Source organism: Podarcis melisellensis (genome assembly GCF_964234715.1).
Source record: "Podarcis melisellensis genome assembly, chromosome: 2".
Taxonomy (NCBI): Eukaryota; Metazoa; Chordata; class Lepidosauria; order Squamata; family Lacertidae; genus Podarcis; species Podarcis melisellensis.
In genome coordinates, this window is record NC_138529.1 from 42,369,569 (window position 1) to 42,392,392 (window position 22,824).

Here is a 22,824-nt window from a genome sequence, read left to right on the forward strand (position 1 = left end):
AATCAACTTGTCCAGCCTGACTGTGGAAAACGTGCATGAGAATGTGTGATATCCTCATTGTGGGGTTCAGACTTGTGGAAGAAAAAAAAAGGATGTTGCTGTGAAGTTTTGCCTTTTTTTGTGGGGAAGCTGTGTAATGGGATCACCACCCTTTGTGATCTCCTATCAGGATAGTTGTAGCTCAATATTGTTCTGTACCTTGTGTTGGATGAGTCTTAGAGGCCCTTATTTTTCACAGAATACCTCTTGATTACATTGCTGTCAGCAAACGGAGGAGGGGAGGGAATTAAAATTCTGACATTTATATATTAAAAAAAAGGCTGTTTGGAGACTTCACACAGACAAAGCCCTAGCTTTCCTGAGTAGCGTGGGCTTACTGGCAAGCTTGCATTAACTATGCAAACCCTGATATCATGTTACATTAGCGGGTATGGAACTCTGTAAGTGTGGTGCTCCAATTCTAAAGTGTTGCTCTTTGGCTTGATGGTATATCTCATGATGTCTCATTCTAAACATTGATATGCTGATGTTGCAAACATCAGGATAAGACTCTGCCAGTAGTTTCTAAACAATGATCATAACTCATTATTTGGTAGTGGTTTGGAATTTTGAATTCAGAAGCCATTTTTAAAACATTATTGCAATGCTTTATTGCATTTGTTTTAAAAACAAAGACTATTCACCAATTCTTCCTTTCTCTCATTAAAGTTTTCAGGTGTGATTTAAGACTTGTTTATGAAAATATATATGACAGGAACTATGCAGGCAAATATAACTGGAGGATTTTATGGTGAAAACTGTGGCTCTCGGCAGCAAACTTGTTAAAGTGCTGGGAATGGATAATGAACTAAAGGGACATAGCTGACTTTCATATTTTAGTTAAGTATGTTTCTGCTCTTGCCATTTCTGCAACCTCCATTGGTAACCACTTATATTTTGTGCTTGCCAATTAATGGAGGACTCCATCTACTAGTGTTTTATAAATAATGACAAATGTGCAGAAGCCCGCCCTCTAAAAGCACTAATTGTTGCATATCTCACTCTATCTGGTGAGTGGTACAACTCCCACATCAAAAATTCAGGTGGTCAGTGCTACCTAATTGATTTACATCAGTTTACACCACCAGCAATTACTGAAATGTAGGGAAAGGAATGGCCAGTAGTTAACCACAGCCTGTTAGCAGAAATTAAAAGATTCAGCTTCCCCATCCATCTTTGTTTTAACTAATTCAGATTCAGGTTATTATCTGATTTTTATTTGCTGCCTGTTGCTCTTTACTGTGGCTTTAATGCATGACTTGCACATTGTGAGCCCTCTTATGAATCATTCTGGTTAAGAGGCAGTGTTAAATATGTCAAATTAAATAATATTGCCTGGCGTGTTTTAACTGAGAAGCATTCCTCAGTATTTCGTCTGTAGCTTCTGTGTTGGAGCTTCATGTTTCTAACCACTTTCATTCTTAGTGAAGTATTCCAGGCTGCTTGGAATGGCAGGGAGTCGTATCGTACCAGATGATTCTTTCAGCCAATTAGGGTGACCCAAGTTCCCAGGGAGTCAGCTTAACCGATTATACACTCCCAATATCTGACATACGAAATTGGGTTCATTGTAAGGTAGCAAAGAACAGAAAGAGCTCTGTCAAAAGAATCTGCTGGCAGAGTGTGCCAAGAAAGAAAAGTCTGAAATATCCTCAAGTCCCAAATATTCACTTTCCTTTCTGAAAAGGGGGGGGGGGCTTCTGCATCTCACTCGCAAGTTCTGAGATCCAGTTCTAAAGAGTGTTGTGACAGTCCAGTAGGTGCAGTTGGAAGAGGATGCCACTAAGTACATTATGGTATTGAGTTTAAATAATGAGAAAATTGGTTCCATTACCTATCAATTTGGTACATTTGAAATATATACAGTGATGAGGTGATATATTCAGACTTCAAAAGAAAGACGTGTTCCATTTCTAAGAAACAAAGCTGATGGTAGCACAGTATGATTTTGCTTGTTCCCAAGGTGCATTGCCCCAGGACAAGTTGACCCCATGCTCAGAGTCTATGAAGTCGTATCCTGAATTTTGCTTGCCAGTGGCCACCTCTGAGCAACTGAAGACTTGTCCATGTGTAATCTAGAAGCTTTTCTTCCACTGCAAATGGCAGGTGTGGAACTGCCAATCCAGATAAGGATTGCAGCAGCAGTAAGAGGTTAAAGCTCCCTGTTCTCCTGCCAATTCATACTGAATCCCTGTGCCTACTAAGTTCCTTTTTTAAAAAGGCCATTAATGCAATTGCTAACTGTGTGAAAGGCATCTTGTACGGCCCTAATTTTAATGGCACATCTATCTGTAAAGGTAAAGGTAAAGGTACCCCTGCCCGTACGGGCCAGTCTTGACAGACTCTGGGGTTGTGCGCCCATCTCACTCAAGAGGCCAGGGGCCAGCGCTGTCCGGAGACACTTCCGGGTCACGTGGCCAGCGTGACATCGCTGCTCTGGCGAGCCAGAGCCGCACACGGAAACGCCGTTTACCTTCCCGCTGGTAAGCGGTCCCTATTTATCTACTTGCACCCAGAGGTGCTTTCGAACTGCTAGGTTGGCAGGCGCTGGGACCGAGCAGCGGGAGCGCACCCCGCCGCAGGGATTCGAACCCCCGACCTTTCGATCGGCAAGTCCTAGGCGCTGAGGCTTTAACCCACAGCGCCACCTGCGTCCCACATCTATCTGTACCAGCATCTAAATGTTCTCTTTGGGCTTCAAAATGTGTGTAATTAAGAAGGCATTAATTGTCCTTTAGTTGGCAGTTTATATTACACTACAATAGTTCTGCCAAATTGGGGGGGGGCAGGGGTTGACCTCCAAGTAGTTAATGATATAAGAAGAGCCCTGCTGGATCCAATCAAAAGCTGATATGATTTAGCATCTTGTTTCCCACCATGGCCAACCAGATACCAGATATTGGGAGGAGGTAGGGTATGTGCACTCCAGCAACTGGTATACAGAGGTGTGCCACCTCTGATCCTGGAGGTAGGATACAGCACCTTTCTCCCCTTCGCACAATTGTATGTGGCAAAAACTGATGAGAACTTTGATGTAGCAGTATTATGGTAAAGGTATTATGGGCACAGAATTTACTTGTACAGACCACTTGCTGTCATCCCAAACTGTCCATTCACTTAGCCTTTCCAGTTACTGTATTTTCCGTCTATAAGACACCCCCATGTATAAGACGGCCCCTATTTTGGGGGACTCAGATTTAAGAAAATGGGGGAGATGTAGCCGTGTACAGTATAAGATGCCCCTAATTTTTGACATTATTTTTAGGGGGGGAAACCTAGTCTTATACATGGAAAAATACAGTAGGTCTTCTTCATCTGGTTGCATATCTGCTTGTAGTGTTGAAGGGTAACCCTGCTAAGTCAGAGGCATGGAAATTGCTGAGGAGGGCAGAGCACCTCAAGGACTCCTCCACCTGTCCTCTTGGTGTGCCATTCCATGTCTTACACAACCATTGCTTTCTGCTGCTGTGGCTGGTTGCATTTATTCCAGCATGCTCATTAAAAAATATTTTAAGCTTTTGTGCTGAACCCGTCAGAGATTTGCCTCCTGGGATGACAAAAAAAATAATCACCTGATCTAATGAAGCCTCACCTGCACAATGTTTAACCCTTTCTGTGTCTTCAAAGGTGAGAACCTGTTTGTTTTTTAATGCCACAAATTAAGATTTCTAACTTCTTGAGAGCTTGGAAACCTTGCAACTTATCTGCAGTTAGTAGGTCTACCCTGCTCTAAATACTTGGTTTCTACTACTGCCTACAAGTCAATCTAGGAAGGAAATTGTTTGCTCCACTTCTGCTACATATCACATTCATGTATTTGATCTGGATTGATTCATCTGAATTATTGTACCGTGAAGAAGAGTCTCATTATTTCCTTTGTTTTTCTGCTAGAGATGCGTTAACATGCACCCAATGGATTTGCAGTATGAACAGTAGCTGTTGTGAACTTTTGTCTTTTCTGTAAGTCGGGTCTAGAATAATTGTTTGGATTTCCAGAAATGGCATGCTTAATCCTCTGTTTGAAGCATTTTCCAGCCATGTGAGAAGTTGTTCTTCCTGGGTGCATCATTAGTCTACCTAGTTCAGTAAGCTCTCTTTGGCAGTAGTCAAATCTGACTGATCTCAGAGGAAGTGACTATGTTCTTGCTTTGTGATCTGAATGATGATAAAGTGTTGGCCTGCAGAGAGGCTTTCTGAACTTTATAAAATGCAGAGCAGCAAAGGGATCCTCTTTGCATTCTTCGTTAATAGTTCAGAGTTTCACTCCTTAAGCTGGTGCATCTCAGCAGTTTCAGCAAAGAGAATGGACAATGGTGGAGGGCAGTTTCCTTCTGGACAACCTTTGTGTGCATGTTTTGCTGAACATTAGTGCAGAAGATGCAAAGTTGGTAGCCTGTTCCTTTAAGGACTTTGTACAAAGCTGGCACCATGCCCAGCCTCTTCTCTTCTTCTTCCCACTTCAAGGCTGTTCCTTTGGGGCTTTTCCTGAAACAATACCGCAAGCTACCCTGCCACTCTGCTTGCCCTGCAGACAGTCTCTGAATCAAGAGCCAGCTCTGCTTTGAGGGACGATGGAGTGTTGCAGCACAGGCAGAATGAACTATGCAGCCTGAGTCTGGATCTGTGCTGAAGGCGTAGAGAACAAGGCTGTCGTCTGGAAATAGCGATATGGAAACTGAACCCCGTAGTCCTCAGAGTATGTGGGAAGGCGACTCCGAATTCAGCTTCCAGTTTTGGACCCAGCTTTTTCTGTGGATGCACTTGGTTGGCCGGTTGGTCACTTACGTCCTGCGTAGCTTTGGGGGGCTAAAACAATAACTCCTTCCTGTCCCTTATGACTTGGTTGTTCTTTGGAGGTCCACTGTGACATCTAATATTTTTAGAGCTCTTTGGCAAGCAGTCCTATGAGGAAGAGACGTCGCCCTGTATTTTTTCTTCTTTCCTTTTCCTTACCTCCATTCTTCTCTGTTCTGGATGGCCTTGCCTAAGAAAGGCTTCTTAACCTTGAGAGAAGGACAAAGCTTTAGAAGCAAGATTTCTGGTTTCTCTTCCCATGTTTATCCACACACTCTGGACTGTGCAGTAATCTTTTGCTTCATTCAGAGAATATGAGCTTTTGGGGGCTGCTTAGCAATAGAATCCAGAAGTTATGAGGACTGCTATTCTGCAAATGAATGTTCACCCTTGGAATGTTGTATTAGTGTTTAGAAAGAGTGATTTCTATCTCCAGAACATGCAGCATCCAAGGGGATATGGGCTTGAATAAGCTCCTACTTTGAGTTTTGGACGGCCACACCTTGTCTTATTCCAGCTACAGCATCAGAGGTTTGCTTTGGCGTGCTCTAGTTTCATCAAGTTATCTGAACATCTTGGTTCCTTCCAACTCTACAATTCTATGATTCTATCTCAGTCTCCCTCTCTCCTTGAATTGTTTCTTCTTTCTGTTAAAGAATCACTTCATTTTGGAAGATAATAGGGCTTCCCTACCTGACAATTTCCTTATTTGCCCTACCTTCAGCCCTGAGGGCAAAAGAGATTCGGAGAATTTGTGAGCTATTTTAAGCCTCATTGCATAGTCCTTGCTACTGCTGATCTGGCAGGCCTTCCTCCCTCTGTATTAATCAAATCTGCCTGCTGTTCACCCTCTGATCAGCTGTGTAAGTGACCAGGCTCCCTGTATTTCTTTCTAAACAGAGAGAATATGGAATGAACTGTCTTGGAGCTTTTCTGAGCCTTAGCGTGGGGGCTTGGGAAAACCTGATATGGATGGCTGCCCCAGACTTGTTGCTGAACTGACATGAATGCTATGGTCCAGGGAAGTGGGTTTGATGGAAGTCGAGAGCAGTCAGCTCAAGCCAAATGCCTGTGTGAATCAGTTGGAGGGGAATGTTAAGAGCTCTGCTGAATCTGGGACTGTGTCTGTTCTCCAGTTGCTGCCTTTACCCCTCTCTTCCTGTGGCGGGACAGGAAAAGCAGTGCCGCTGCCTCTACCTGTTGGCAAATAGCAATGACTGAAAAGAGTGCCCTCCTGGATCCTGATTGAGCTGCTTGGCTGTGTTTGCTCCGAGAGCAGAGCTGGGGCAGAGGAAAAGAACCGGTGATAAAATAAAAGAGAAACATGAGCCATGGAGCTGAGGTGAACTCTCAAAACTCCAGCAAGGACAAAGGGTGTAAGATGTCGGCGCTACAGAAACTGGAGAGTCTGGCAGGGCGGATCTTTTACTGGGGGCCACGGAGTGATGCTGGGGCACCGAACGTTGGGGAGGCAGCCTATGAATCTGAGCACACGGCAGCCTGGAATGAGCAGAGTGAGTTGACAAGGGAGCACGGTTTCCAGGGGTGCCAGAATCGGTGGGTTCCCCCGAGGCTCTGCTCCAGAACTGCTGCTGCTCTGTGCCTCTTGGTGCATGCGTATGCTTGTGGTTAAGTGTGTAACTGGAATCTGAAATAGGGCTCTGATATTTTTCAGAGAAGCCCGCAAGTGGCTATAGCCTTAGCTCTGACAGCCATTCTGGCTATGACTGTTGACTACCTCTTTCCTCAGGCTAAGCTAAAGTTTAGGGTGCTCAACTTTAATGAGGCCACAGCTGCTTGGTGTGTGGCTTTGATTTTGGCCTTAGAGAAGCCCCATCGGTTCTCAAAAGCCCACTGCAACTTCTTACTATTTGTTATCATCTTTACAAGCTCTAACTCTGCAAGTGTCTATTGCACAGAGTAGAGGTGGGGAGCCTGTAGCTCTCCCAAAGTCGTTGGGCTTCTGCTTCTATCAACCCTGGCCCAAATAGCCAATAGGAAGGGATGATGTGAGTTGTAGTCTAGTAACATTGGCGGGGCACAAGTTCCCCATCCCTGACCTAGAGAAAGGATAGCTGGAGCGTTCCTGGATGTTCTCCCACATTTTGGGGGAAGAATTGCAACTTTTTGGGAAGTTGTTGGCAAAGGTCATTATTAAGAAGCAAATTCTCTTTGCCTGTGTGTGTTTCAAAACTTTCTTCCCATTTTGACAGTTTTTCCTGCGGCCTCTCCAACTGATGTTGTCACTTTAGCTGTTTTGGTTAAAATGTGTGGTCAGAGTTGTTGACATAGGGAATTTCAGTCTGAGGTTGACAGAGTTGTGAGTGAAAGTCATGGGCTGATGATTGTTGCTTTTTCCTCTTTGCTGCCACTACCAGTCAGGATTGTAGCTTTTGTTGTTGACTTGATGTGATGTCATATTCTATTTCTGTCACTGGCTGTATCTTAATTCATGGTGTTGTCTACCTCTAGGGTGATGGGTTGTAAATAGATGGTAGGTCTTCTATTGTTCTGTCTGGACCACACATTACTCCTTCATCTAAGGCAAAAGGGAGTGAATGCAGTCTTTTCATGGATCCTCAAGTATGTTTAAACAAAACAGTCACAATGTTTTGGCAATGCTGCTTGGTCTAAAATAGAAGCTTGTAGAACATCTGATGCCAGATTCTTCTTTGGCCCCTTTAATCTTTTGGCATTGACACCTCCTCCATGCTGCATCTGAGTGTGTTGCACATGAAGGAGAGTGTTCAAAACCACCACCAGCACATTTTGGAACTATTTAGCATATACAATACACATGTAGATTCTGTTCAACATTTACATGAAACTGCTGACAGAGGTCATTGTAGATTTTGGCTGTGGAGTCATCAGTATGCAGATGACAGCCACCTGTCTCTCATTTTCATTGTTCCTGTAAGATAGTTGAAAGGCTGAATCGCCGTCTGATATCTGTGATGGACTGGATAGGGTGCAATGCGGGGAAACATAATTCAGACAGGAGAGGTACTGTTGGTAGTTGGACCATGTGATATGAGATTGGTTTTGCAGCCTGTTATGAGTGGAAAGTGTGAAAGTGCAGGTGCTTAGTTTGGGAATGCTCCTTGATCTGGGTCCTGTTTCTGCAGGTGGTGAGGGGGTGCCTTTTCCCGGCATCACCAGGTGCAACAGCTACCATCCTCCCTGACACAGGGGAATCTTGCCACAGTCATTCATCCTCCTCTAGTGACCTTCAGATGACAGTGCTGTAACTGTTTATGTGGGGCTGCCTTTCAAAAGTGCTTGGAAACCTCAATTCGTTGCTGCCAGAATGCAAGGCACTTTGAATCTGTAATGAATGTATATGAATGCTGATTCTACATGATTTTCACTAGCTGCTGATTAGTTTTCATGTTCAGTTGCCTTGAACCCTCTTGTGAGGAACCCCAGGCTTTTGCCAGAGTTCGGCCTGCTCCAGAGAGAGTGCTCACCACACAACACCCTGCCTCTTCTTAGCCAGGCAGATAATAAATCAGAACTCCAGCTAACACTGCACAACTCTCTGGGTTCCTGAAGACCAGAAGGTCACTGCAGGGCTGGTCCCTTTGCATCAGCCAATCCACCCAATCTAACACACAGCAAGGCCATTACCTGTAATGTGCATCTGCCATCAGCTCTGTCTTCTTTTGTTTTTTTATTTATTTCAAGATCAGAGCACATGGGAAATGTGAAGTGCTTCCGATCTCCTCCGATGTTTTCAAAATTGACAAGCCAATTGGAGCAGTTCATTTCAACAGTATAATGTAAGACAGTAGGGGGTCATTTTGTTGCTGCCATTGGCAAGGATTTCTAATCCTTAGTTTTTTAATAATCTACTATAAATCCCTTGGGGAGCTGTTAGTAGAGTATCTTCAGCCCACCCCTGGCCTAGAGCACAAAAATACAGGGTAACGTCATGAATGATTGGTGGCTATTTAGCTTCCTGCATAGTTTCATTTGAATTAACTAATTAAGCAACTCTGCAGTAGGATTAGATTTCTCTGGATCTCTCAGTGATCCCTGTATTTCATGTTTATTAAATCCTCATAAAGAAAGCATGCTAGTTAAATCAGGGTGGGTTTTGTCTACCCTGCTAAGCACTGAAAAATTTGTTTCTGTTTTTCAGAGATGTCCTTTCAAACAAGGTGTTCTCTAGATTTGTGTCATCTTCTCCAGAACTGTTGACTGGATTTGCTTGCCTACCTTGCCCTGTCCAAATCCATATTTAAATGTGACTGTCTTTGAGCTTATATTAGCTTGGCAACCCTAAATGCCTAAGCAACAATAAACAAGTATGTTACTTGTCAACCACCTGGCATCCACCCACTGGGGAAGATGCATAGAGTGCATCTGTCAGTGAAATTTTAGGCTTTAAGCATCTGCGCCCTTAGAGCTAGGTTGGCTGGCCAATTTCATTTAAACAAGGATCGACTATGAGTTATTGGTACTCCTGGCTGAAGCGTGGCAGACTTCCTATGTTGATCACTCCTGCAAGCTTAGTGTTAGCAGGACCAGTTACTTCTCCAGGTCTCCTAAAGCCCACCAAAACCTTCCCATGCCAGTTATATAGAACAGATGTCAAAGGGACTTGTAATTTGGGCAACACATGTTGTCTCTATTCCCAGGGATTCCCTTCCCTCAGTAACAGTCAGATGCATAGTTCAAACCAGTGCAGACTTGGAAAGGTTGGCAGCTAGGTAGAGCTGTTTATGAGAAATTCCTGCAAGATTTGTGATGTACGCATTCAGTGAGATGAATTATGTTCCCAAGTGTAAATATGTTCAAGTGGTCTGGTCCTTTGCTTCCTAGGTCTTGGTACTGTTGATTTAAGAATATTGATTTCTCCCACTGTGCTTTAGGCTCTAGGACAACTTGAAAGATTAGTTCGCCTCTCTTGAAGACAAGGCATAAAGCAGCAGCAACCCCACTTCTCCGTGCGGACTGGTTGATACAAGGACTGCATATTATTCTCATGGCAATTGTGCATCTAGTGTTGCAGGAGAAATGTGATTGGTACATGCATTGAATGGTTATCTCGTTAAATCACAGTGCAAGAAGGCATTGCTGCTTTTTCTCTCCCTCTCCCCACCCCCTTTCCTTTGTACCTTCCCTATCTTATGCTATGGCAAGTTCATAACACTGTGGAATAGAATGCCACTTTGAAGCCTAAGTTGGGCTGGCACCCTCGGCTCTGCAATAGCTGATGGGCAAGCGCTAAACAATAGCTGGTGGGAGGTGCTGTTTGACTCACTGCTTGCCTGCTAATTTTGGTTCTTGGCCTGAATCAGCTGCAGTTTCCTATTGAGCGCAGCCGTGTTAGGGACATGACTGGCTATTCAATCTATTCCCAGGGAAATTGATTAGGGTCACTGTGTTCTGGGCCTCTGGCAAAGCTACTTTGTCCTTCATCTTCTAGACCACTGGGGCATTGTGGTTGAAGGGTAGAAAACCAGTGTCTCTCTCCTGTAGGTGGGCCTCTTACAGAACATGACAGACTGGTATTAAAGCAACCTGTAGCTGAGATAAAGGCTTCAGAGTTAAAGAGAGATGAGTGCTCAACCTTTTTTCTCTGGGTGCTGTGTTAAATTATTCTGACTGCACCTGTACACTCATAATTATTACATAATTCTGTTTTGAAGGCACTGAAGAATTCAGCAGAAATTGCGCTCGCTCCTTTCTGCTTTGATACTTTTTGTTCTTGCAATATGTCTCGAGGTACCTCCTCCAGTATCTAAAATGTCTTCATTCTGCACATATAACTTAGTGGAAGATGTTCCCAATGAGCTTCCCTTAATTTTGTAATTTTGATGCTTTGCTTTAGGGTCTTATAAGCACAGCAATAGAGGGGCAGTCTGTTGTCATCCACTTTTGTCACCTACTTCCTAAAGCAACTTCCCTGGACTGCATTTGCTACTGTCAGTAATTTTTGCCTGCCTAGTTGAGGACTTGAGCACTTAACATTGCCTGTCTTTGAACCTCATCTTTGAGGTAGTATTGCAAAAGGGCAAATTACAAACTCTTTGATTATCGTACCACCTACCAACAAAACTTTTGTCTTTTTTGAATTGGGCTACGTTTTATTGGTCCGTCAGGCAGCTGCTCACAACATCTACTACTTCACTGGAATAGATTTAAAAGGAGCAAAATAGCTAGGTGTTTTCAGCATTTTGATGGCACCTGACTCCAAATTCCTGGATGATTTTCCTCAGCTATGCCATTTAGATGTTAAACAGCACGAGAAACAAGAAGGATCCTCCAACATCTTCTGGAATCAGCCAGTCAAGTGGAAAAAGAACTAGAAGAGAGTGGTATCTCTTATCACATGTCCGATAACAGATCCAGAAGTATACCAAGAGAGATGGTCTGAAGAGCCAATGAGATGTCCAGGAGTATCAGTGGTTCTTGTTTTTAACCTGTAAACTGCCTTGAGTCCTGTCAGGAAAAAGGGTGGGATATAATTAAGTATATTACTATAAAAATATATCATCAAAGCTACCCCACACCTCCCGCCTCTCTCACACACAAATTCTTTATGGTGACCAAAGCAGCATTGGTAGCAAAACTTGGCCAGAAGAAAGATTGATTAGCTAGATTTGAGAAGCCACCACCCTCTCAAACCCCTTGCCTCTCCTCCTCAGTCCACACATCTCACCAGCCCTGCTTCACGCCTTCCTCAAGTGCTTTTGCTGGCTGGAATGCATCCTTGAACTGTGATGATCCCACTTCCTTGTTGGGATGGTGTACTTTTGCATGGTCAGCTTCTGCATGATGTGGCTTCTGCATGGTCAGAATGCAACCTACTATACAAAGGTAGTAAGGGCTGCATCTGTCGCTCCACCTACTTATTGCTTCTGGTCCTGCTTCCTCTCTGGAATACAGCTCTTGGAAAGCTGCTCAGGAGGGAACAAGACCCAGGTTCAAGTCACTGCTCAACCATGAAGCTCATTGGGTTGTCCTGAGACATTAGCTCTTCCTGCTTAACTTACCTTACAGGGTACTTAGGAGGATAAAAGCTGAGGGAGCAGGGAGAACCATATATGCTACTCCCTGGCCTTCCTTGAAAAATGGAGTATAATTTAAAAGCAACTGTATGGCAGGAATCTTTCAGCCATAAAGGTAGGAATATTATAGCGGGACTGGGTGGGAGGTAGGAATGGAATGGTCACTTATAACACTGCACCTATCCAGTGGCAGGTGCTGGTAGCATTTGCTCAGCCCCATTGCACACAGTAGTAATAGCACCAAAGACTCCTATGCACGGGAAGAATTGCTTTTCCCAGGCATAAATAGTAAGTGCCATCACTGGCAAAGTGCAGTAACTCTTGGAACAGAAGCGCAGCTTCTGAGAAAGGCATCTCAACTGCACATGGCATGAGTTGCAACTGCATACTCGTTGCATAAAAAAAAAATTGAAGGGCCCTAACAAGAGACTTGTGCTCTATGGGCTCTATTTTTTTTTTAAAAAAAAATGAGCTGCATACAAGCAGATGATCAGAGCCAGTGCTAAAGCAGTGAATGTGCTTTGTGGAGACTCTGCCCCCTGCCACTGCCCACAAGCACAGAATGGGATCTGTGTGCATAGAACGCCAACTGGTGACTATTCTGGAAGTGAGCCAGGGACTGGCAGCTTGAATGCCAGTGTTGAATGGTGTCATTGTTTCTTATTGATACACCTGCCCAAGAGCCATAGATTTTGGAAATGCAAGAGAATGAAATTCGCGAGGAAAAAACAGTGTCCAATCTTAAGTGAGAAAGGGAGCAGTATTATGATAGAAAGGGTTTGGTGGCTGCTGAGAGGAGAGAATCAAGACAGCGAGAGCCACAGCAAAACTCCAGATTCCTCCACTGAGCATGTAAGCTTCCACGTTGGCTGCTCCCAGGACTGGACTGCACTAGCAAAAAAATTCCATATCAAGTAGAAGTACAAAAGCACTTTTGCCATATTTTAAATGGAATACATAAACAGGGTTCCTACTTGTTCTCAACAAACTTCTTCTTCAGAAAGTTAAGGAAACAATGAGGGACATGCTATTTTTAGATCAGAATCTGACTAATAGGAAGGAAATGTTTGAGTCTGTGAAAACAGTTGGCTATGTAAAAGAAAGTAACTATGAACTGCTGAAGTCCATGATCCTGAAATAGGAAGAGGAAGGGCAGCAGAATAGCAATGAATGTTTAACAGCTGAAGGCTTCAAAAAGAGCATTAGCTTTTTGAAAAGTGTTGGCTGGAGAAATGTTTTGAAAGGAGAAGCTGTGATAGCAATCAAAGCCTGATGTTCTTTCCTAATATGATCAGGGCAGGAAATGGGACCTCCAAAACAAAGTTGAAAGGAAGTCAACCTACCTTAATATCTGCCTCTGACTGATGGTGCAAATGGGGACATCTTGCATTGCTTCTACTGTCTGACCCTTAGAGAAAGGGAGTTCTGTTATGAGATATGCAGCTGCCTGGAACACCTGTGTTCTCCATGATTGCAAGTCATCATTTGGTGTGGCATTCTTGGGGTCTTCTGGGAATCTCTTTTGTGCCACCCCTAGGTGTTTTGCTGCCTCAAGTAGAGCCCGAATTATGTCTACTAGGGTCAGCATTTTAAAATGTCTTTGCCACCTATTCAGGCACAGATTCTTGCCTTCATCCATCTCTTCATCACTGCCCCTTTGGTGCCACATACAGCAGAACTCTACCTTGTTACATGGTAGGCATGGTCATGATTCCCCCCCCCTTTTTTTGGAGATCATAAAATCTAAAAAAGATGGCATGTAGGGCTCAAACAATTTCAGACCAAATAGGTTTAAAAAATATGTAACTGTGCCTGCAGCACTAAAGGAAACCATTACTCACCTTGGAACCTGTTGGTGATTGGCCTTCTAGGGTAGTCTGATCCATCAAGAAGTATACCTCCAAGTTTTGCCTCCAACTGTAGTCCTTTGCACTATTTTACAGGTGAAACATTTCCATGTGCGTCTGAAGGTTGGAAGGATGTTTGCCATGTCTGAAAGTGGGGTAGAAATATATTAAAAATATAAAAAAATTGTCCAGTAGCACCTTAGAGACCAACTAAGTTTGTTCTTGGTATGAGCTTTCATGTGCATGCAGACTTCTTCAGATACCTTGTGAGGTTGATGGATTTGCATTTCATGCGGCTTAATATGGTGCCTTCCATGGTTCTAGATTCAGGTAAGTGTTGGTCTGATGCAGTAGAAATATATAAATTAAAAATTGTCCAGTTGGGTAGTCACCTTCCCATTGAACAGACTTCAGTAAGAAGTGCTCCTGAAATGAAGAAAACCAAGGACTGACGCCATCAGTTGTTTGACGGTATCTCCCTCCCTCCCTCCCAGTATTCTCGGAGTCTGCTGACCATCATTCCTTCAGACACATTCAGAACCTGGCACTTTCAGACAGAGCCTCCCTCCCATATGCTGCCAGAAACCATTGGATGCTCTTCACAGGGGCTATTACAAAATTCTGAGGCAGACTCAGCTAGCTGATGCCCGAAAAGCAAAAGCGGGGGGGGGGGGGTTGCTTTTGATCCATTCTTGCTTATGAGACGCTCTGAGAAGGTTGGGCTGATCTTTGAGCATCCTCTGTATGGAGGTTATCTTTAGCTCAGCTACTGAGCAGTCATTCCTTCTGAAATCACTGTACTGCTTTTCTCTTGAGAAATTAGTCCAGCTCTGACTTGAGGGAGCAATGTGAAGCCTTGGGCCTTCTGGCATTTCATTGTACTTGTGCTGGATAGGACTCCTTTTATCCCCTCAAATATATATCTGTGTGTGTCTATGTTGTAGATTTCATTCTACTTCGTATTTCCACGTGAGTCCTGCTACTTATCTCTAGCTACTTCTGTTGGGCCACCACCTCGAGAGAGTCCTGTGCTGGATAGCTGCATATGCTTAATCTTCTAGTAAATTGGCAATTGCGGTGTAGCTGTCATGCCTTATTATCTCACTGGTCATCACCTGCAGGCCATGTAAACAAGCCACTCTCCTCTCATCCCTTGGTATTTTCTTTTGGATTAGGAGCTGCTCTTGTATAGGTTACTTTAAGCCTGTGTTAACCTGTTTCTATTAATGAAAAGAGACACAGGGCTATCGGTTCTTGGCAAGCATGTGCTTGAACTTGCTTTCTGTTCTGGTGTTTGTTTTTAGGATCTGCTCTGGGGTGGCTGGGTTAAGAGGCGATTCCTTTTCAATCTTTGGGGCTTCCTCTCTTTTTCAGCAGCCGCATGGCACTTCACTCACACACATCAAAGTAAAAACCTAACAAGTAATGAGGGTGAGTGAAGCAGGAGCTCAAGGTGGAACTGAGATCACTAATGGCAGAATGAAAATCTTACGGCTGGCCTGATAAAATGTTTTCATTCCGAGGGAACAAAAGAAAGGGTTTCTCTCGGCACCAGCTGGAGACCTGGGCTTTTACTTTCTCTGCTTCCTTGCCCCTCTTGAGGAATAGAAAAGAGATGTATAGGCACCACTTGAAAACAAGCAAAAACACAAGTTGCCTAATAATGCAGGCTGGTCTTGGCTTGGGTCAGTTTGCAGGGCATGGGGGGAGGATCTACGGCAGCCTTTTGTGATAGGCTTGTGAATGAGCTGCCTTTGGTGACTGGCAGTATCTTTCTCGCCACCTCCTCCTCTCTTTCTCTTTGCATTGCCATCATGTGATCCCCTGCCCCCCTTCTCCCCCCCCCCAGCATTGTTTCGTAACCAGCTGTCCCACTTACAGAACAGTTGTTTCTGGACTTCGGGGAAGTGTTACACTGGGGGGGAAATGGTTTGCACAGCATCTGCGATGACTCGACCTCATCTCTAGGCAGAGGCCACGTTGGCATGGTCTAGTTCAAGCCTCGCTGCTCCACTTGGAATCTCAGGAGCTCCGTGTATGGTGGATCTTCAAGGCGGAGCCTGCTGTGTCTGAATAAGCAGCAGGTGTTCCAGAGGAGCCTTTCCAGGTGCTATGGTAGATCACTCCTGCTGGCTATAACGGTGGCCTACACTGATGCAGTCGAAGGAAAGGGAGAGAAGGCGAAGCAGGCGTGCCCTGGAGCTGCGCTCAGCCCTTTGCTGGCTGGGGACTCTCTTTCGCTTCCAGGAGAAGTTGAGCTCCAGGCGGGGGCCGTGTTTGCTTTTGCCACCGGGGGCAAAGTCCCCCATGAGCCGTCGGGTCAGCCCTTCCCCGCCACCCGTTTTGACCTTTTAACTGTATGGTTGCAGCTACGGAAACAGCCGGGTCACCAGGTGGACCCTTGGGGTTGAGGGCCACCGAATGGATGGTAAGGAACCACGGGTCCTGGGTGGGTGAACGGACTGCTGTCTGCTTTCTCCCTCGCTCCCTGTGTTTATTAGACAGCTGCTTCTTTCAAGGAATGTATGGTGAGAAAAGGGCTCTAAAGACAAAGACACACATGGATCTGTCTGTGACGCTGAATGTGGCACAGTAAATTTTTGAGCAGATGGGTTTGTACTCACATGCAGCCCCTACAACAAATCAGCTCTGACTGTCATAGACATATGTAGAAACTATTTAAATGGTTAGCCCTGGGGGAGTTATTCCTGATGAATTATGTTTTCACTAACTCCAGAATTTATCCCCTTTTATTTCCAGTTAAAGAACCTTGAGCGTTGAACAAAAGATGCTCAGAGCTGCTGTTTTCTCTCTAAGGGTACCATTTTTGCTTTATGAATTTGCAGCACGTCGTAGTTTGAGCTGAGCTTTCTTGCTGCTATTACCATCCTAATTGCTGTTTTAAATGCTTATGAAGGAAGAATCTGCCAGTTTATTCTAAGTAGTAGATTCAAAGCCTCAAAAATCAAAGGTGTTGGCATCATAAAGAGTAAGGAGGGTCAATTAGGAGAAATCTAAGGATCAACATGCTCAAGAGTGTCTCCTTGCTGACAAGCCATCTAAAGCACATTCTGATAACTTTCACCCAGTCCATTGGGCATGATTGTATTTAAATAAAATGTCTAGCCCTCAAGGTTGTGATGAAGTATCAGAAATAGCTGTTTAGATTCTGCTAAACACTAAGGATATGGATGAGTCCTGCTGTCATGAAGCAGATTTTCTTGTTTCCTGGAATTCTAACATTTTATCAGTATTCCAAACTCATGGGAATGGCAAGGGTGAAGAAGGCTCATCATTTGTGTGGTAGGAGGAAAAGGTTAAACTTCCCTCTATATTTTTTTTTAACTGACTGGCTTCCTAATGGTGCATTTAAGTGTTACATCTAATTTGGCTTTCAGTGACAAATGGCAGGTGAAAACATTTTCCCCTGGAAACCTATGCCTGCTCACTTTGACCACTGGTCTTCTCTAGAGGCCTTTCTTTCTCCCCCTATTAATATCTGTTGTTACACCTTCTGACCTGGTCACTACAGTCTCAGTTATAGGGTGAGGGGCAGCCTATTGGTGAATAAACTGCACCATGCTTTTTCTCAGAAACACTGTCCTGTCACTTATTAGGACCATGTTCACAGATGGCATGGCTGAGCTGAGATGTCATGAGACTTCCTCTTTCAGCCCCCAATAAAAAATAGAGTCATTGTGATGTAGTGTTACTGTATTGAACTTTGACTGGGCAGACCCTGGGTTCTAATCCCTACTCAGCTATGAAACCCACTGGGTGCCCTTGCATCAGTGACTCTTGGCCTAATCTGCTCACAACTTAGGTTAGTATAATTGGAGGAAGGGGGATAATAGAATTGCATATGGTGCCCTGAGCTCCTTGGAAGAAGAGCAAGATATAAATGTAATAAGAAATAAAAAAATAAATATTTCACATCCTCAAGAGTATCACAAGCAAAATGAAATTTGCATAAATCTGTCCCATGGTTGATTCCAATTGCAGGCATTGGTTTAGTGGTCATTGGATATTTCTTAGAAGGGTTGAGGGCATGAGGTTATAGAACCAGATTACCTAGCCTAGAAATTAAGGGCACATGCACACCATACATCCCAACGCACATTTAGAGCACATGACTTTCCCAAAAGAATCCTGGGAACTCTATTTCTCTCCCCCCCCCCAGTACCTTCAACTACATATTCCAGGATTCCTCGGAGGAAGTTATGTGCTTTAACTGTGTGTTGGTTGTGCTTCAAGGGTATTTCATGGATCTGCCCTAAATCTGCTAGTCTGTATCCCATCTTTTGCTGACTGGCTTTCTATACTAGAGAGATTACAATGGCGTCTGTTCCTGTATAGCCACTGAAAAAGACAGGAGAATGCAAGGCAGTGTTTGATAACATCTGGCTGGCCTGTGCTTGCCTATGGCCAAGGCTCTTAGGATGTTTAAGATCCCTCTGAGATAACATACAAGTTGCGCACCAAAGCCAACGCTTGCCCCTCAAGAGACTTGTTAGCCAAATGATGATGCTTTTTCGTTGTTGTTTTGGAAACCTTGTGAGGAAGGAGGCCCCTTGTGTTGGAGAATATATTGGTTTCCGTCTCCAGTTGCTAGCAGTGCAGGAGCGAGATTAAATTCTAATTTCATATCTAAATTAATGCTGAAAAGACCCAGAGTGATAAAGTGGTGAAACAAAACCAGTAAAACATTAAATGAGGAACATTGAGGTGGCAATGTTCAGATGCAGCAGATCAGTACAAATAAGAATCCCACGCAGACTGCTTCCCAAAAAGCAAAAAGATGTTTTCCTTGCATTTCTAAAATGTAACCGTGAAAATCATTGCCACACTTCTTCTGGGAACTCATTCCAAACCTGCTGGAAAGGTCCTACCCCTTCCAATTGAAGTTTAACTTCTGGAAGATGGGGATTTTTATCTGGGCCCAACCAGAAGTTCCTAAGGGGAGGCTAGTGTATGTGTGTCAGGAACACAGGAAGCTACCTTCCACCAAAGCAGACAATTGCTCAATCTAATTTAGGGATGGAGTCCCTCTGGCCCTCTAGATGTTGGACTCCATCTTCCATCAGTCCCAGCTGGCATGACCAATGACCAGGGATGATGAGAGTTGTAGCCCAACAACATGGATGGCCACAGGTTCCCATCTCTAGTCTATACTGACTGGGAGCACCTTTCCAGGATTTCAGACAGGTCTTTCTCAACCTACTTGGAGATACTAGAGATTGAGCCTGGAGCCTTCTGCATGTAAAGCAGGGGTGGGGAACCTGGGGCCCTCCAGCTGTTCTTGGACTTTTGACTCACATCAGCCCCAGCCAGCATGGCCAATGGTAAGGGACAATGGGAGCTGGAGGTGAGCAATATCTGGAGGCCCAGAGGTTTCTCAGTCGTATGTGCCCTCTTGCTATACAGGTGTCCCGTCCCCCCCTTAGGCAGGGATTATGTTTCAGGGCCCACAGACATAAGCAAAAATCATGTAAGTGGGGAGCACCCTCTAAAAAGCCTCTGAACGCCTGCTTTCCCCTGCTCTCCAGCTCTCTCTACAATGCAGACTGAAATATCAGCTCTGGGGCTGGTTGGAGGCTGGAGGACATGCAGGCAAGTAGTGGTGGTGGTGGTGGCGGCTGCAGTACCCCACCCATCAGCTGTTAGGGAGGGAGGCTGTATGCTCGGGTCTCTTTGGGGCTTCCTCCGCCGTCACTGATGTCTTTTTCAGGCTCTGGGGAGGGTCTCCTCACAAGCAACAAGGACTGTTCAGCTCTCTCCCACTATTTCCTGCTTTGAATATTTTTATTTATTTCCTGGCACTGCATGTATATGCATTTGTGCCTGTAGTCTTTCCCCCTTGGAGTGCAGTTCATCTCCTTGAGAAGCCTGGACCTTGTTTTCAGTCCATGCAGAAGATACCATCTGCCTGGGAATGCAAATGGTGCCATACCAACAATTATTTGAAGCATGTGTGGTTCCACAAAATGCGTTCCATAAATAACACTGGGGCTTTTATTCCCTAGTGCAGATTTTCTTTTGTATTCCCTTCCATTTGTTTATTCTTAAGGCGTTTATATGCAGCTTAATCATAAGCATTTCCACCAAGTATTTTGTGAGAGGACGGCGACCTAAGCTCCAGAGCAGCTGAAATAGCATTTGGAGGTGGCCTTCTCCATAGGAAGCACAAAATAAGTTTTTTTAAAAAAAATAAATAAATATAGCACGTCCATCATACGATGCTCTAATTTGCCATGCTCATGAAAATCATATGCAAATTGTATTTCATGTGGATTAGCACTGAACTTTCAGCTCCTGCAGCTTTTCTCGAGGTGTCCCTCTGTCGAAGAAGGTGCTCCACCTTGGCTGTTGCTTTGCTGATCTCCAAAGTGCAGAGAGAAAAGAGGTGAATTTGTGTGTCTGGTGAGAGCAGCTTCTGCGTGGTGAATAAGCCTGATGGGAAAACTCTTTGAGGCCGAAAGCGTGCATGGTGGAGATTGGCGCTGTTAAAGAGAGTGCCTGCCTATGTTGCTTGAGTGCCCTGTGCTCCGTTTATCTGCCAGCAATGCAGCCTAGTAGTTGTGTTTTGGATACAGTGGGAGAAGAACGAGATACCGGAGGCTTTGAAAGATTACTAGGGCTGCATCTTTATTAGTCCCCTATGCTCTGGTGTTTATCTTGGCACAGGTCAGTCTGTGAGGCTCTTGTGCAATTGGACATGGTCGATTAGTTCCATAAGCTGGATTCATGGAGTCTGACCAAGCCAATGTGAATAGAAAATGCCTTCATCGGGTTCACTGTTTAAGGGGTGCTCTCAGCTCAAATGGTGTAATGGAGAGCTATTTCTGCGGCAAGAGATGCTTTTAACACCTGGGGCTTTGTCGTAATGAGGCAAACGGTGTGTTTCTGCTCTTTCCCCCTTGTTGCTTCTATTCAGCCAACCAATTTCTTGTTCGGTTGTCGTCTGCAATTCTGGCTGCAGCAGTGGTTGAAGATGTGTGGGGAGGGGAGCATAATTAGGAAGGGAAATGGCTGGAGAATCCAACCCCCTTGGGCCAACCCAGTCTTGTATACAGTATACTGTCTCTCACATCAGCTAGCACAAGAAACTTATTACAAGAAAGGTAGAAGAGCCCTCTAGTGGTCATAGAAAGGATGTTTTCACACATATATTGGGTATCTTAATCTGCAACAGAAATTTTCTGAAGCCCTAAAGCTGGGCTGGGGAGCCTGTGCCCCCCAGAAGTTGCTGGACTATAACTCCCATAATCCCAGACCATTAACCATACTGGCTGAGGCTTATGGATGGCCCACTTTAACTGATTCCGCAGCCCCTCCCTATGCACTCCAGATCTCATGGAGGGAACCCTCTTAAAGGAAGCAAGGGGCACCCAAAAATAAAGTAATGATTTCTGCATACTCAGAGGACTCTCTGGGAGACATGCAGAAGTATGTAAGTTTGTGAGCTGAAAGAGAGAACAACTTTCTGAAAAGAGAAAAAAAGCATTGTGGGCATTTTAAGACCTTTGGAATGTCAGTGACATACAGAAAAATAGACTATTTACTGGTGCAGTTCATCTCTGTCTGAAGAGGGAAATTCTAGGTTCTTGTTGCACCCCAAAAGTAAGAGGTGCTGTCTTTTTGCAGCTAGCCTCTTCTGGGAGGGGGTTGGGAGCCAGGGTGGGGTCCATGCTGCTGTTGCTGTCCATTTACAGCAATGTTAAAATCCTGGGTTTCCTTCATTGTTTTATGTGAGCAGCTCTTAGTTCTGCCCTGGAGGATGGAAAAAGTGGGTCAGATTGGAAGTTGGGCGTGCTGTGTTAGTCTAGCAATTATGTCCATGACTGCAGGCTGTTGAGCCATAGAATGATGGTGTCAGTTAAAAGTGGCAAACAGAGGGGGAGGTTGGGGGATGCATGCCATGAGGCTAAAATATTTTCACCCTATATATTCCTCTATTTTGGTAATTAAAAAAAAAAAGGTGCTCGTACTCATGTCTTGATAAAAGTGCTGTGGGTACCAGCACCAAATGGCTGCCTTGGCAGCAAAAGGTGCCTGCACTCCATATTGGTGAGTGCTGTCCTCCCAGAAGCAATATATACACACATGCATACATAGATCTCAATAAAACGCTTGGATTCAGGACTGGCAACCAGCCCTGAACCCAGGGCAAGTTAGCATTTTATAGCAGGCTCAGGGAATGTTTATAACATGTGGGAAAGCAAAAATATGTGAATCTTGAATAGTATTGCTGGCCGCCTGTTTCAGGCTATGTGGAACCCTGAACATTTAGAATTATTTTTTCTGGATGCCCAAGTAGCTGAATTAAATCCAAAGGCGTGCCAGATACATTAAAATTGAGAAAAGGTGAAGCCCATTCCTTTGTTTTTCAGATCTAGCAAAAAGATTGTAAAATGCTGACCTACAGCTCCCATCATTCTTGACTGTTCCTGACCATTCTGGCTCAGGCTTATGGGAATTGGAGCCTAGTGACACCTGGAGGGCCACAAAACTTAGCAGAATGCTGCTGCCTTTTGCAAACCTGCTTCAAAGCGTTCTGGTCAGTGAGAGTGCTTCAGAAAGGAAAGCTGAATCTGCTCTTCCCCAGCCTTCTCAACTCAGGCTGTGGGTACCATGGCCACAGAATACAGCTCTTCGTGTTGGGTCTGTAATAGAGGGAGAGGGAACAGCCGTCTTTGGAAAGGGCCATAGCTCAGTGGCAGAGCATATACTTCTGTGTGCATTGAAGGTCCCAAATTCAATTGCTTGTACCGCTAGCAAGGTTGAAAAAGTGTCTCACCTGCCAGCCTGTGGAGTTGCTGGCAGTCAAGTGTTGCAGGCAGTGCTGAGCAAGATGGGCCAGTGGGCTGATTTTGGCACAAGACAGCTTCTACTACTTAGAAAACCTTTATTAGATGTGCGTTCCAGCACAGAAGGCCTCCGCTGCACGGAGTTCAAATAATGGTTTAAAGCAAATCTATCAAATAAGCCACTAGACGAAATTTCATGAAATGATAGGGGCCATTAGTGTGGAAGATGAAAAAAATGTGGGTAGAGCTTGTTGGGTTAAAAATAAAGCTAGCTGAACATGCCCACGCCTGCCTTGTACTGTAGGGGAGTGCTCAGACTCC

The 22,824-nt window shown here is 44.6% G+C and overlaps 1 protein-coding gene and 1 long non-coding RNA gene across 6 annotated transcripts in view; one reads left to right on the forward strand and one right to left on the reverse strand.

The window, feature by feature from the left end:
• Positions 1 to 22,824, forward strand: part of PRKACA (protein kinase cAMP-activated catalytic subunit alpha) — a 59,782-nt gene that overhangs the window by 16,569 nt on the left and 20,389 nt on the right. Inside the window, exon 1 of one of the 5 annotated variants that reach the window (XM_081898454.1) lies at positions 6,100 to 6,347. The exons of 3 other annotated variants lie outside the window; for them this stretch is intronic. In XM_081898454.1, coding sequence (XP_081754580.1) covers positions 6,158 to 6,347 — 190 coding nt within the window. In that variant the 5' untranslated portion in view covers positions 6,100 to 6,157. Of the gene's footprint in view, positions 1 to 6,099; positions 6,348 to 15,983; positions 16,125 to 22,824 lie in introns of those variants that run through there. One more of the 5 variants, XM_081898457.1, reaches the window with a different exon arrangement.
• LOC309362733 lies at positions 10,922 to 15,696 on the reverse strand. The gene is made up of 3 exons (XR_014165099.1): positions 15,576 to 15,696; positions 13,691 to 14,122; positions 10,922 to 11,280 (listed from the first exon to the last, which is right to left on the reverse strand). It is a non-coding gene; the product is annotated as an uncharacterized lncRNA (long non-coding RNA).